Source organism: Neoarius graeffei, chromosome 13, assembly GCF_027579695.1.
Source record: "Neoarius graeffei isolate fNeoGra1 chromosome 13, fNeoGra1.pri, whole genome shotgun sequence".
NCBI lineage: Eukaryota > Metazoa > Chordata > Actinopteri > Siluriformes > Ariidae > Neoarius > Neoarius graeffei.
The window spans coordinates 27,219,682-27,234,923 of NC_083581.1; the positions used below are offsets into that span (position 1 = coordinate 27,219,682).

Below are 15,242 nucleotides of genomic sequence, written 5' to 3' on the forward strand. Positions count from 1 at the left end.
CTCCCTTTAAACCACTCCAGTGTAGCTTTAGCAGTATGTTTAGGGTCGTTGTCCTGCTGGAACGTGAACCTTCGTCCCAGTCTCAAGCCTCTGGCCGACTCAAACAGATTTTTCCTCCAGAATTGCCCTGTATTTAGTGCCATCCATCTTTCCTTCAGTCCTGACCAGCTTTCCTGTTCCTGCAGATGAAAAATATCCCCACAGCATGATGCTGCCACCACCATGCTTCACTGTAGGAATGGTGTTCTCAGGGTGTTGGGTTTGCGCCACACATGGCATTTCCCATGATGGCCAAAAAGATCAATTTTAGTCTCATTTGACCAGAGAATCTTCTTCCATGTGTTTGGGGAGTCTGCTACATGCTGTTGGGCAAACTCCAAACATGTTTTCTTCAGCAATGGCTTTTTTTCTGGCCACACTTCCATAAAGCCCCGCTCTGTGGAGTGTACGGCTTAAAGCGGTCCTATGGACAGATTCTCCCATCTCCACTGTGGATCTTTGCAGCTCCTTCAGTGTTATCGTTGGTGTCTTTGTTGCATCTCTGATTAATGCCCTCCTTGCCCGGTCTGTGAGTTTTGGTGGACGGCCTTCTCTTGTCAGGTTTGTAGTGGTGCCATATTTTTTCCATTTTGCTATAATGGATTTAATGGTGCTCCCTGGGATATTCAAAGTCTGGGATTTTTTTTTTATAACCCAACCCTGATCTATACTTCAGAATTTTGTCTCTGACCTGTTTGGAGGCTCTTTGGTTCTCATGTTGCTTGCTTAGTAGTGTTGCAGAATCAGGGTCCTTCCAGAACAGGTTGATTTATACAGACATCATGTGACAGATCATGTGACACTTTGATTGCATACAGGTGGATCTTAATCAACTAATTATGTGACTTATGAAGTGAATTGGTTGGACCAGCTCTTAGCTCTCAGATTTCTGTTTTTGCATCTTAATTATTGTTTGTGTCACAATAAAATAACGTGCACCTTTAAAGTGGTCGGCATGTTGTGTAAATCAAATAGTGCCAACCCTCCAAAAATCCATTTTAATTCCAGCTTGTAATGCAACAAAACAGGACAAACACCAAGGGGGATGAATACTTTTGCAAGACACTGTAAATTTTAGCTCTGTGCCATTCAGTACTATGTTACTAAATTACAAGATGGCATTTCTAAACAGTTCAGGCAGCAGTCCATTAATTCCATTGTACATTTTGTTTCAGTAACCAACAAATCTTAGGAAAATGATAGTTGTGACAGTCTAAAATACACAACAGCTACATACACATGAGCTAAACAGTTTAGCCAAGTCATTAGCTGGCTTCCATGCTTGTTGTCTATATTGGTGTCAAAGCTTGAAATTCAAGTGTTCAGTGGGAATCACCATGAACACCAAGATTAGTGGAAATTCCTGTTTGAAAATGAAATGAAGGCTACGGTGAGGTAGGATTGTGTCCGCACTGCAAAAAATAAAAATCTTAGGAAGTTTGTCTATTTTCAAGTCAAAACATCTAGCCACCCTTATTATAAGACATAATTGCCCAACAAGCAAAACGTCTTGAAAGTCTTATTTGGAGCACCTTTGAAAATAAAAAGTTTTTTTTAAAACAAGTAAGTACATTTTGGACATTTGTCAAATGCGGTTCATCTTGTTTCAAGAAAAAAAAAAAAGAAAGTACCGTATGCTTGTTTTGGGAATAAATGAACTTTACTGAAATCCTTGAATCTAGTGCCCCCCAACATGCATTGTCATGGCTCAGGTGGATAAGGCGCCATACCATAAATCCGGGGACCCGGGTTCGATTCCGACCTGAGGTCATTTCCCAATCTCTCCCCCCCCCCCGCTCATTTCCTGTCTCTACACTGTCCTATCCAATAAAGGTGGAAAAGGCCCCCCCCAAAAAAAGAATGGCTAAATGTAAGAAGTATAATCTTGTTATAAGAACTATTTTGAGTTAATCAGATCTCGCATAATAAGTTCCCCAATCTTATTCTGGAATTATTTCATCTCAAAAAAGGTTAGATTTTTCATCTTACTTTAAGAAATCTTACCAAGTCAAATTTGACTAGTTCCATTGGCAGATTTTTTTCACCTGATTCAAGCAAATATGCTTTGTTTTAATCTTTTATTTCTTATTTTTGAAAGGCCATTTTTTGCAGTGCGAATACTCAGTATGTATGTACCTACTACCCAACTGTTACTCTAGAACATTCTACAAGCAAGCAAGCGAGTACTAAGGACACAATGCGGATGTACCCCACCACCATCTTACCTGTCCTCTGACCTGGATGTTCTCAGATGATGTTTACCTACATATGCTGTGAAAATTTAAAAACAATCACTTCTGCAACGTTTAAACTATTCCGGATGCTTACATTCGTACACCAGAGATACCACTTCAATCCGCCATCTTGTATTTTCCCAGGAGAATCATTCTTCTTGGGTTATTCCGAGGCTTCAGCTGAAACATGGAATAGTGTAGTATAATGTAGCATAGTGTGGTACGTCATCCAGATATCGTTTGACTAATTTGATTAAATGCCGACTGAGTATTCGGACACCTCCTGTACTGCTTTTTGCGTACTGAGTATGAAGCTATGCATATCTGGATGCAGCCATAGATTTCAGCTCTGTCTAAAGATCCCTGATCTTAATCAAGTAAATTATGTAAGAAATAAAATACTTCAGTGCATCCAGTTATAGGAAGATCATCGGGGGGTGAAGCAGAACAACTATTACGACCCTGAAGTAGATTATTATGCAATAAAATCACATCCCAAAATATTTTATTCCTCTTGTATCACAGCAATATGCCAACAATAATTTTTTTTAATCAGTAATTTAAGAATGACGCATCACACTGTTAAACTTGTCGTCGTGGAACATCAAACAATTTAGTACCCGTTATTGCTTATTAGGGTGCATCAGTTGCCCTCACTTTCATAAAATCTTATGCGTTTTTGTTTGGGTGTTCCTTTTCACCAATAAAGACATCCTGTAAAATTTTTTGACCATATTCAAAAGTCTAATGGTGGCACCATGAGCTTCATTTTTTGCCAAAAAAACGCTTATTTTATGTTTTCGCGTAAGGTTTGAATCACAATGTTGGACTCCATTTATTGATTTCTTGTGACCCAGAGATCATGTTAAGAACCTTTGCAAGGGATTGAGAAGCATTAATGTGATTCATAATACATTTGGATTGTTTAAAAGTAGTTGAACAATGATTCAATGAACAGCTAAAACTCAAACTGTGCTTGATAATATATTTAGAATATGCACTAAAAATGTGTATCTAAGATATTTGGTATACTCCATAAGGTGCCGTAATGTTTCATGAAAAGTGATTGAAATTTTATCATAAAATAGCAGCTTTTTCCATAACTTTGAGCTCCTGGTGCCACCATTAAACTTTTGAATTTTGTCAAAATATTTCACCCAGTGTGTTTTCTTACCAAAAGGAACATAAAAACAAAAATGCATCATGATCGGAGGAACTTTTCATTTTTAGGGGGCAACTGATGCACCCTATTGCTTATGTTAGTTACAGCAGCTATAAACAGTCATTCCTTCCCTCCTTAGGCTTCCTTGTTAACATCTGTCCTAAAGGCTTCCCATGGTGGAAAACAAAGGAACAGCTTTACCTCCAACTGGTACTTAAACTGAAGTGCTCCTAGAAAGCTTCGCTGTACCAATGATGGCTTTTAATTAAAATCAACACCATTTGTCTAATGAACTGAGAAATCAACAATATTGTGGTACAGAAAATTGAGAGTCGATTGCTCATTACTGATCTTGAAATGTAATAAGCATTTACAGCATTGAATGGGAAAGTTTGTGTGCAAGGAGAAGGTTGGGCTTCCTTTCAGAGCACATGGTTGTAAATCAGCGCCAACGTTGTTGTTGTTGTTCTAACCTCCCTTCCCTCCCATCAGCGCTGAAGAGCGTGCCGTTTACAGCGCGCACGGCCAAGCGAGGCTCGCGCTTCTTCTGCGACACCAACCTGTACGACGAGTCCAACTGCTAGCCCCTTCCTAAGCTCCCTCTCAAAATCTGTCCCTAATTCAGCAGGTTGTTCAGTTCTTTTTTCCCCCTAAAACCCTGCATGCCACAGGACACATGCATGAGCTTCCTGTTTCTCTACAGAGCACCAGAAACCACTTACTAATCTTTAGCTGTAGGGATGAAAAGGTGTTGGTCTGGGATCAGTTATATGGATGATGATGATGGAGGAACTGATCCTGGGTCATCCCTCTGATCTAGGCTTTCCATCCAAGAAAGAAAAACAAGATTCTACCTTGCTGAGGTAACAAATAGCGGGCTAGGTACAGATCAGTGCACGACGTGTTAGCTGGTCCTTCTGATCTTCAGTAGCACTTGGGTTAAAGGTGCAGTTTGTAATCCTTGGCACTTTTCTGGGCATAATAATGGGCTTTCATAGATACTTTAAGAACTACTACTCCATTACGCCTCATTTCCCTAAAATCGTATTTATACTTCATGTGTGACGACGCAATATGAGCAGCATTGTTCACGTACTGACCTGCGTAATTATCATACATCTGGAAGATTAAACAGATATCCACTAGAGGGCAGATCAAAGTCAAAGTTCTTCCCGCACCATTCATGGCGCGTTTGGTGGTGCTGATCTCAGTTTCGTAGCCCTCGGCCTCTCGCCTATATTACATAGCTAGGGTTACAGTGGTGGGCTAGTCCTCTGGTAACCACAAGAGTTTGACTCCCCACTCGCATCTGTATTGCAGCGTGCCTCGCCAGATGGTAGCGGGCACCATTTTTACGATGGTCTTTGGTATGACCAAATAGAGGGCAGATCAGAGATGAAATATTTTCAACATCAGAGTTGTTAAAGCGTACGGACACACCCATTGGACCCCCTTTAAAAGTTTCTGCTGTCGTCGCGATCGTCGTCATGATCCGCATCTCCAGTAAAAACAAACGAGCGTACATTTTAAAAGTAGCAACTAGGGGCGTCGTGGCTCAGGTGGATAAGGCGCCATACCATAAATCCGGGGACCCGGGTTCGATTCTGACCCGCGGTCATTTCCTGATCCCTCCACATCTCTCTCTCCCGCTCATTTCCTGTCTATACACTATCCAATAAAGGTGAAAAAAGCCCCCAAAAATGTCTTTAAAAAAAAAAAAGTAGCAACTAACCGGCAGTTGTGTAATTTGAGTGACTGCTTTAGTTTGTTCATCCTTACATTGTCATTCTGTCACGTTGTGCTATACTGCTAGCACAGTTTATATTGCGTCATGCATTAGACATCAATTTTTTTTCCTGACATTTTGCACAAGATTTGGGGTCGGTCGGGAAAAACTTCAGGGTTTTCACAAACGATTGCGAGTTTGAACAATCTCAGGCAGCAAGAGGCTGTAACTTTTTTTAAAATTTATGACACGTGGGGGCGTCGTGGCTCAGGTGGATCCGGGGACCCGGGTTCGGTTCTGGCCCGGGGTCGTTTCCCGATCCCTCCCTGTCTCTCTCTCCCGCTCGTTTCCTGTCTCTGCACTGTCCTATCCAGTGGAGGTGAAAAAAGCCCAAAAAAAATCTTTAAAAAAAAAAAAAAAATTTATGACACGTTTGGATGGAAACGCACCTAGAGGAATGTTTAAAGGAAACGACAATGTGTCTGTTCATTGAATCGGACCAGCAAAGCCTTTCCACAGGGATTCTTCCATGGCAAAGAGACTGAAGTGCTGTATTTGTGCTCAAACACACTTCATGAATATTACATTCATTATTCAGTATTTTTGTATCTTGCTCAATAAAACAACCAAAGGTTGAATGCAGCACTCAGTTGTGCCATGTTACCCACTGAGGTTTGGCTTGTGCAAGCGGTCCTTCCATGTTTCACTTCTCCTAACAGTCTAATATCATTTTCTCGGTCATTCATCCCCACCTCACTAATCATTTCCTCCTACATTTCCAACAGAGCAGAGGACCGAGCTGAGTAAATATGGGCCTTTACTAAATGATGGGTAAGACAGGCAGCACAGCAGCAGCTTCATGAGGCAGAAATGCTTCTTCGCAGCTGGTTAAACGTGCCTTAAAAGGCTTGGAAAAGCGCTTTTTTTTTTTTTTTAAATGCTTTGAATATTTTGTGGAGTCATTGCTTTGTACATTGCTCAACATTACCCTCTTGTATTGCTCTGGAATTGAACGAGCGTAAAAAAAAAGTAAGAATATGATGAGATCCAAGGAGCTTGAAGCCATTTTAAAAGTTGATGGCACAGTACCAGTCACAAGTTTGTACACCCCTACTCTACTCATTCATAGGTTTTTCTAAATTGTAGAACAAGACATCAAAACTATGAAATAACATATGTGGTTTAAAAAAAAAAGTCTCATATTTTAGATTCTTCAGCGTACCCAGCGTTTACCTTGATGACACTTTGCACACCATTGGCCAGCTTCATGAGGTAGTCGCCTGGAATGCTTTTCAATTAACAGATGTGTCTCGTCAAAAGTTAATTAGTGGACGAGGTTCTTGCTTCTTAAATGTGTTTGAGATCAAATCGTAAATAATAAAAATCGTCCAATTCCATCCACAACTGTAGTACTCAATATGATGTCAAGAACTTCTCAGGTAGGGCGGCACGGCGGTGTAGTGGTTAGCACTGTCGCCTCACAGCAAGAAGGTCCTGGGTTCGAGCCCCGGGGCCGGCGAGGGCCTTTCTGTGTGGAGTTTGCATGTTCTCCCCGTGTCCGCGTGGGTTTCCTCCGGGTGCTCCGGTTTTCCCCCACAGTCCAAAGACATGCAGGTTAGGTTAACTGGTGACTCTAAATTGAGCGTAGGTGTGAATGTGAGTGTGAATGGTTGTCTGTGTCTATGTGTCAGCCCTGTGATGACCTGGCGACTTGTCCAGGGTGTACCCCGCCTTTCGCCCGTAGTCAGCTGGGATAGGCTCCAGCTTGCCTGCGACCCTGTAGAACAGGATAAAGCGGCTAGAGATAATGAGATGAGATGAGACTTCTCAGCTAAGTAAAGAGAAACGACATCCATCATTACTTGAAGACTCGAAGTGACTTAATTCATACCTGCCAACCTTGAAAAAATTTCATGAGTACCCCCCTGCGTCAACCTCACCCCAACCCGGCGCGCATGCGCCCCCACAGACCACAACCAGCAGACCAAAAATACACTTTCAATCCAGTTTTATTGATTGACCTTGGGAACATAGTCCAGTTTTGTAAAACATTCCTATTGATAGACTTTGGGAAACTGTTATTGATGGCTCTTGGGAACTTCCTTCCGTTTTGAAAAGCACAACAAACGTTAAATACATGTGCAAATGAAATGGAATTAAACCAGAGCCACTCTTTCAAAATAAATAACACATTAAATTAATACAGTATGTAAAAAAGGCACTTTCAACACAAAACATGGTATGCACAAATTTCCCATGCAATAGGTTTAGACTTTTGCATTTTTTAACATGTTGGAAGTATATTGCATTATACAGTACACTGCAGTATTTGGTAGTATGCCTTTTTCATGTGCAAACTATTGCATTTGCATTCGAAATATTGCATTTACTGCAGTAATACTGTATAAAAAAGCATTTGATACTGCAGTACCACGCAGGTTTTTTCATAAGAGGGATGACCAATTTTCGACTTCACATCATCTGCAAACATTCTAGGCTACCATTGACAGAAGTTACCGACTGCCCTTACGATATACAACACGCTACGTTTTGTTGAGCACATCAATAAAGTGGTACTTATCATAGTGATTCAATGAGAGCGCGAGAGGAATCGTAATCAGGTTTCGTTGGTTACCGCATCGAATATGCAACCTCGAGTGACGGCTTCGAAGTTAAATGAAGAACTAGCCTGTACTGTTGGTGTTGTAAATGCACAAAATAACGGCTAGGAAGCTCGAGTACACGTGAAACACAACCGTTTCTGTTACAAATATAAAAACGACGTCTCTAACCGACGTTTCAATCCCCGACTCGCTCTAGCCACCTGGCTGCACTCAAGTCAGAGACGCGAAGGCGGAAGGGGAGGGGGTGAAGAGGGCAGAGCCACACACTCTGGAAGAGGGGCGGGGGGGACTGGGCAAAGCGTTCCATTCTGGCTTTGAGTTTTCTCACAGATCAGCGGTATCAACTTCAGCGAGAACTTGACTGAAATGCGAGTCCGGACGATATGCGTACTTTTTAATGTGAAAACGTACAGTCGTACAATGAGGTGAAAATTCGTAGCGGCTACGCAAGATGCGTACAGGTTGGCAGGTATGTTAATTCATAAAAATAAAGAAAAAACACTGAATTAGAAGGCGTGTCCAAACTTTTTGACTGTACTGTGTATATATAATATATAAAAAGCTAAGCTGGTCATGTCTGTCCCTGTTGCATGGAACACTAACATGTCCGCTGTGTCACTGCTTATGATTATAGCTTGCATGCAATGTTCTGGTTTTCAGCAAGTTTTTCACAAGACTTCAATTTAATTAAAAAACAAAACAAAACACCACAACCTATTTTAACCATTGAGATGTTCAGGTTGATTTATTTTCACTCTCTGAAAGCCTTTAAGAGCTTGCTGATCACTTGGACATGTTACATTGCAGTATGGTTTAATGCTGTGTATTATTGTACCATTTTTACATTTGTTTTGTTAGGATTTGTCATTTCAGTGCATTGTTTCTGATCTGATCTGACGGACATTATAGGCTGGAGAATGATGTTTCTTTTTCCCCCCCCAAAAAAAGCAGTGCTTCAGGATGCAGTATAGGGAAAAAAATATAGGATATAAACTATAAAACTAGTAATTTTCTGTGAAACTTGACTCAGTTATTTGCAATTTGGTGGTGGTAGTAGTAATAATAATCCCAAAAGCTTCAGTAAACCAGGAAGGTGGTGAATTGATTATTTTCCAATAACAGTATGTGCCAAAGTGTTATACCATTCGCAATTTGTTAACAATTACAATTATTTTAACTAAAAACAAAGAAAAAAAAAAACCACCCAACTAACCACACCCACCCACAGTGGTGCTTGAAAGTTTGTGAACCCTTTAGAATGTTCTATATTTCTGCATAAATATGACCTAAAATATCATCAGATTTTCACACAAGCTCTAAGAGTAGATAAAGAGAACCCAGTTAAACAAATGAGACAAAAATATTATACTTAGTCATTTATTTATTGAGGAAAACGATCCAATATTACATATCTGTGAGTGGCAAAAGTACAGTATGTGAACCTCTAGGATTAACAGCTAATTTGAAGATGAAAACACCCAACTAATTTCAATCAGTGAGATGACAAATCAGGTGTGAGCGGGCATCCTATTTTATTTAAAGAACAGGGATCTATCAAAGTCTGATCTTCACAACACATGTTTGTGGAAGTGTATCATGGCACGAACAAAGGAGATTTCTGAGGACCTCAGAAAAAGCGTTGTTGATGCTCATCAGGCTGGAAAAGGTTACAAAACCATCTCTAAAGAGTTTGGACTCCACCAATCCACAGTCAGACAGATTGTGTACAAATGGAGGAAATTCAAGACCATTGTTACCCTCCTCAGGAATGGTCGACCAACACAGATCACTCCAAGAGCAAGGCGTGTAATAATCGACGAGGTCACAAAGGACCCCAGGGTAACTTCTAAGCAACTGAAGGCCTCTCTCACATTGGCTAATGTTAAATGTTCATGAGTCCACCATCAGGAGAACACTGAACAACAATGGTGTGCATGGCAGGGTTGCAAGGAGAAAGCCACTGCTCTCCAAAAAGAACATTGCTGCTCGTCTGCAGTTTGCTAAAGATCACGTGGACAAGCCAGAAGGCTATTGGAAAAATGTTTTGTGGACAGATGAGACCAAAATAGAACTTTTTGGTTTAAATGAGAAGTGTTATGTTTGGAGAAAGGAAAACACTGCATTCCAGCATAAGAACCTTATCCCATCTGTGAAACATGGTGGTGGTAGTATCATGGTTTGGGCCTGTTTTGCTTAATCTGGGCCAGGACGGCTTGCCATCATTGATGGAACAATGAATTCTGAATTATACCAGCGAATTCTAAAGGAAAATGTCAGGACATCTGTCCATGAACTGAATCTCAAGAGAAGGTGGGTCATGCAGCAAGACAACGACCCTAAGCACACAAGTCGTTCTACCAAAGAATGGTTAAAGAAGAATAAAGTTAATGTTTTGGAATGGCCAAGTCAAAGTCCTGACCTTAATCCAATCGAAATGTTGTGGAAGGACCTGAAGTGAGCAGTTCATGTGAGGAAACCCACCAACATCCCAGAGTTGAAGCTGTTCTGTACGGAGGAACGGGCTAAAATTCCTCCAAGCCGGTGTGCAGGACTGATCAACAATTACCACAAACGTTTAGTTGCAGTTATTGCTGCACAAGGGGGTCACACCAGATACTGAAAGCAAAGGTTCACATACTTTTGCCACTCACAGATATGTAATATTGGATCATTTTCCTCAATAAATAAATGACCAAGTATAATATTTTTGTCTCATTTGTTTAACTGGGTTCTCTTTATCTACTTTTAGGCCTTGTGTGAAAATCTGATGTTTTAGGTCACATTTATGCAGAAATACAGAAAATTCTAAAGGGTTCACAAATTTTCAAGCACCACTGTAGATATCGATCTATAGTTAGAAAAAAAAGGTTAGAGTTGTGAATGTCAGTTCCTGTTATCGCCGATACCATAACCACGATAAACATTCATCCTTTTACTCCGCTCTGATTTTTCACCCCCTCTCTCGAAGTTAATCAGCCAAAACAAGAAAGAAAACCACAAACAGCAGCCCTCTGTGCTGAAGATTCTTCAGTAACACAACAGTGACTGTTACAAGATGCTGACACTGGAGACTCCTTCCATAAACACTGGACAAAATCTCCTCAGCTCCACCATATACACTTTTACGCAGAGCTTCCACCACGTAACGCCGTGTAGCTGTTACTATAGAAACGTTAGAACGAGGGCTTTAATACAAACCTGCGATGTGAATAATGATCAGAGCTGCTGTTCTGGAAAATTAATCACCACCTTCTGACGATCACAGAATTCAACAGCAGCACTGTAGAATTAGTTCACTGAGGATTTAAACAAACATTATAATACAAAATATAGGAAGAATTGTAAACAGTGTATTGAGTTTAAGGTCAATAATAAGTGCTTTGAGAAATGTGACTAATTTAAGTGCTAAAAGTAAAATACACCCTCAGAAATAAAGTACATTACTGTGCCTTTAGGGGTACAGTGGCTTGGCAGTGTCCTCTAAGGTACTTACTTGTGCCCTTTATATACTGCTTGGGAACATGTATGTACCTTTTTGGCCCTAAAAAGGGACACCCTTTTCCACCAAAGCAGTTCCAGGGCTGGTTCGGGGCCAGTGCTTAGTTTGGAACCGGGTTTTCTGTTTCCACTGACAAAGAACTGGCTCTGGGGCCAGAAAAACCGGTTCCAGGCTAGCACCAACTCTCTGCTGGGCCAGAGGAAAGAACCGCTTACGTCAGCGGGGGGGGGCGGAGTTGTTAAGACCAACAACAATAACAAGACCGCGAAAGATCGCCATTTTTAAGCGACGAGAAGCAGCAGCTGTACAAACGCGAAGTCATCCATTATTATTATTGTTGTTGTTGCTGCTGCTTCTTCCGTGTTGTTTTTGCTTCGATATTCGCGCCAAGGTTTATGCAAACGTAGCGACGTAACTGACGTATACAACGACGTAATGACGTGGCTTCCCTTAGCACCGCGAGCTATGGAAAAGCAAACTGGTTCTCAGCTGGCTCGCAAGTTGAACGAGTTGTGAACCAGCACCAGCACTGGCCCCGAACCAGCCCTGGAACTGATTTGGTGGAAAAGGGGTAACAGTTACCTTGAGGTCCAATAATGAGCCCTAAGGGGTACCATCAATGTAGATTGTACCTTGGACAGAAATAGACTCCGACTGTATCCCTATTTCTGACATGAACATAGTATTAGAGCATTAGTGTTAGCATTTATATAATAATCATGTTCTCTTCAAAAACAGAATCAATGCTTTAACAATGAATAGTGTTACGACATGTTTATAAATGTATTATAATAAGGAATGATTTATTATTCGTACAATTTTGCATCCAAAAAAAAACCCCCGTTCCCAAATGTATAGGTGATTCCTAAAAATACTAGGTTTATACTCCAGCTTCTTATTTCAAGACAATGTTGTGCTCCCTGTTAACCGGAGTGTTCCCTGCTCTAACTGTGTCCCTTCCCCACCCGCAGATCTCCGAAGCCAGCCGTTCCTGCGAGCTGACGCGGTGATCCGAAACGGGTGGAAGCGACCCTAAAGACCCTCCCTGATCCCTCTCCGCCCTGCGCTTATCTCCCTGCACCTCACAGTGACGGAGCGTAGGCCAGGACCAAAGCAAACGCCGTTCGTTTTATAAGTGGGTGGGCGAGTCCTTTATTTATTGATGGAAATCCTTTCTGGATCTGAGGAGTCCCTGTTCCTCTTTCTCTCTCAACAACGCTACAAAAGCACAGATGATAACGTTCCCACCCTTTCCTTTACTCATACAAACACGCATCAGTGTATGGCCTTGTTCGGGAAAAAGGAAAAGACGTTTCCTGGAGAGGGGTGTGTGAGACGACAGACAGACACACACACACACACACACAGCCAGCACGGCAAACATGGGGCTCTTCACATGTGCAATCTATAAACAAGTAACAAGACTCTTCCTGAGGAGATATAAAGAGATGCGACCAACTCCATCTACACCCACAAGGGCTTTTTGTTCCCCTCTTGCGTCTTCATGGACAATTAAAATGGCATGATTATTATTAACACCACTTGGGTTCAGCTCAGACTAAACGTCTTCTTCCATTTTGTTAAAGTGCCTGTTTTTAATTGAGACAGTATTATTTGCTTAAATATTTACCCAATATTACAGATGCCAGACTTATCATTTTTGTACTGATCTTGTCCTTTTTTTTTTTGTATAACATTCGTTGAAATACTGTAAATAGACAATTACCTGAAAGTGCAGTGATTTTCAAGGAGAAAACTTTGCTATTTTGGACCTGTTTCATTTTAACAGGCAACTACGTGCCTTGCATAGTTAATACTAAGCTAACATCAGTTCTCTCTGATTGTATATACTGGTCGTAATGACAATGTGGGGTTTTTTTTGGCTTGTGAAAGCACTAATGTGGTCCTGAATGCACCTGGTTTGAAGCTGCATTGTTACACATCCAAGTGGTTATTTTTGTAAAAATAAATGTTTTTATATACACTCATACAGTCCTGTGCAAAAGTCTTGGGCATGTGTAAAGAAATGCTGTCGACCAAAAATGACATAAAAATAATGAAATGAAGCTACATTAAAAAATAATAAAAATACTATAAAAAGTCAATAATTGGTGTTAGATAACCCTTTGCTTTATTTAATTTAAAAAAAATAAAAATAAATAAATTCGGGGGGCGGCACGGTGGTGTAGTGGTTAGCGCAGTCGCCTCACAGCAAGAAGGTCCGGGTTCGAGCCCCGTGGCCGACGAGGGCCTTTCTGTGCGGAGTTTGCATGTTCTCCCCGTGTCCGCGTGGGTTTCCTCCGGGTGCTCCGGTTTCCCCCACAGTCCAAAGACATGCAGGTTAGGTTAACTGGTGACTCTAAATTGACCGTAGGTGTGAATGTGAGTGTGAATGGTTGTCTGTGTCTATGTGTCAGCCCTGTGATGACCTGGCGACTTGTCCAGGGTGTACCCCGCCTTTCGCCCGTAGTCAGCTGGGATAGGCTCCAGCTTGCCTGCGACCCTGTAGAACAGGATAAAGCGGCTAGAGATAATGAGATGAGAAAAAAAAATTCGTCTCAGGTCCAAATGAGTGCAGTTTTATTCCAAGGAAATGAGCTATAGGTTTTACTGAGCGTCTTGCAGAACCAGCCACAGTTCTTCTGGACACTTTGACGGTCACGCTCGCTTCTTAATTTTGCACCAAACCCCAGTAGCCTTCATTATGTTTTCTTGTTTAATTCGAAAAGTGCGCTCTTATGTAACATGCTGCTCAGAAACAAACTTTTTTTTTCCTGCAACATTTAATTTTGTGCTGGAGAATGTACGTTTGGACTCTAAAATGTTTTTGTATTGACTCGATAATGTAGAAGTCATAAAATAGAAATCTATAACAAAAAAGTTTGTGGAAAAAGGTCCGTAAGGCTTTTGCACAATACTGTATATATACATAACACTGCAGGGGGTGCCAACATTTATAGTTTAGCTACAGATTTTTGAACCCAAACTGATTCTTCTAGCGGGAATTTTTTTTTTTAATTGGATTTTTTGGATTGAAACATGAGCAACACTACACCTTGTGCTTAAATATTTAATTAGTATTGCTTTTTTTTTTTTTTACAGAAACTCATGTAAAAAGGTCTAGGTGCTGAATGTACAGGCATGACTTCTCTGTTAAACAGCATCACTGTATCAGCTTCAACTATTCCATCTGTCAAATAAAAGACATTCCTGATTGCGAGTGGATTCAATATATACTCACCGGCCACTTTATTGGAACACCCGTACATCCACCTGCTGCCTGTTTTATTTCATGCAGGTCTCGAATCGGCCGATCCCTTGACAGCAGCACAATGCATCAAATCATGCAGATACAAATCAAGAGCTTCAAACATTAAATGTTCACTCACATCAAACATCAGAATGGGAAAAATGGTGATTTCAAAGTATGACTTTCTTTCACTGTGGCGTGGGCGTTGGTTCGAGCCAGATGGACCGGTTTGAGTATTTCAGAAACTGCTGATCTCCTGGGGTTCTCACACACAGCAGTCTCTAGAGTTTACACAGAGTGGTGCGAAAAACAAACAAGATCGACTGGGAGCTACTGCTCACTTCCGTATCCACCCGCTCTCGCTTATATCAGAATGCAAGCGATCGAAGGAACAAGGCACTTATTATGAATGTTGACTTCAACAAATAATGAACCCTGAAACAAGTAAGTAAAAAGCAGTGTCTCTCCTCAGGGATTTCACACAGCATCCTGGGAAACTCATTCTGAAATAGCATTTTGCTTCTTGAAATAGCATCAAAATCCACCCTTTACAGTTCGTAAATACGTTCAGTCGGTAAACAGGAAGTCGATGTGCGACAGACCTGAAAACGGTACACACCGTATAGAACCCCAAATATCAAGCAGGTGTGATTTGTAGTTGCTGAGAAAAAAGTTATGAAAATTTTGTAAATCCATTCTATATGTTCA

The 15,242-nt window shown here is 41.1% G+C and overlaps 1 protein-coding gene across 5 annotated transcripts in view; it reads left to right on the forward strand.

Moving 5' to 3' along the window:
* Positions 1-13,615, forward strand: part of fmnl3 (formin-like 3) — a 109,331-nt gene extending 95,716 nt beyond the window's left edge. For 2 of the 5 annotated variants that reach the window (XM_060937431.1, XM_060937435.1), the window contains 2 exons: positions 3,928-4,063; positions 12,256-13,615. In XM_060937431.1, coding sequence (XP_060793414.1) covers positions 3,928-4,019 — 92 coding nt within the window. In that variant the 3' untranslated portion in view covers positions 4,020-4,063; positions 12,256-13,615. Of the gene's footprint in view, positions 1-3,927; positions 4,064-5,946; positions 5,993-12,255 lie in introns of all 5 variants that reach the window. The other 3 variants (XM_060937432.1, XM_060937434.1, XM_060937433.1) reach the window with 3 other exon arrangements.
* The last annotated feature ends 1,627 nt before the right edge of the window (positions 13,616-15,242 follow it).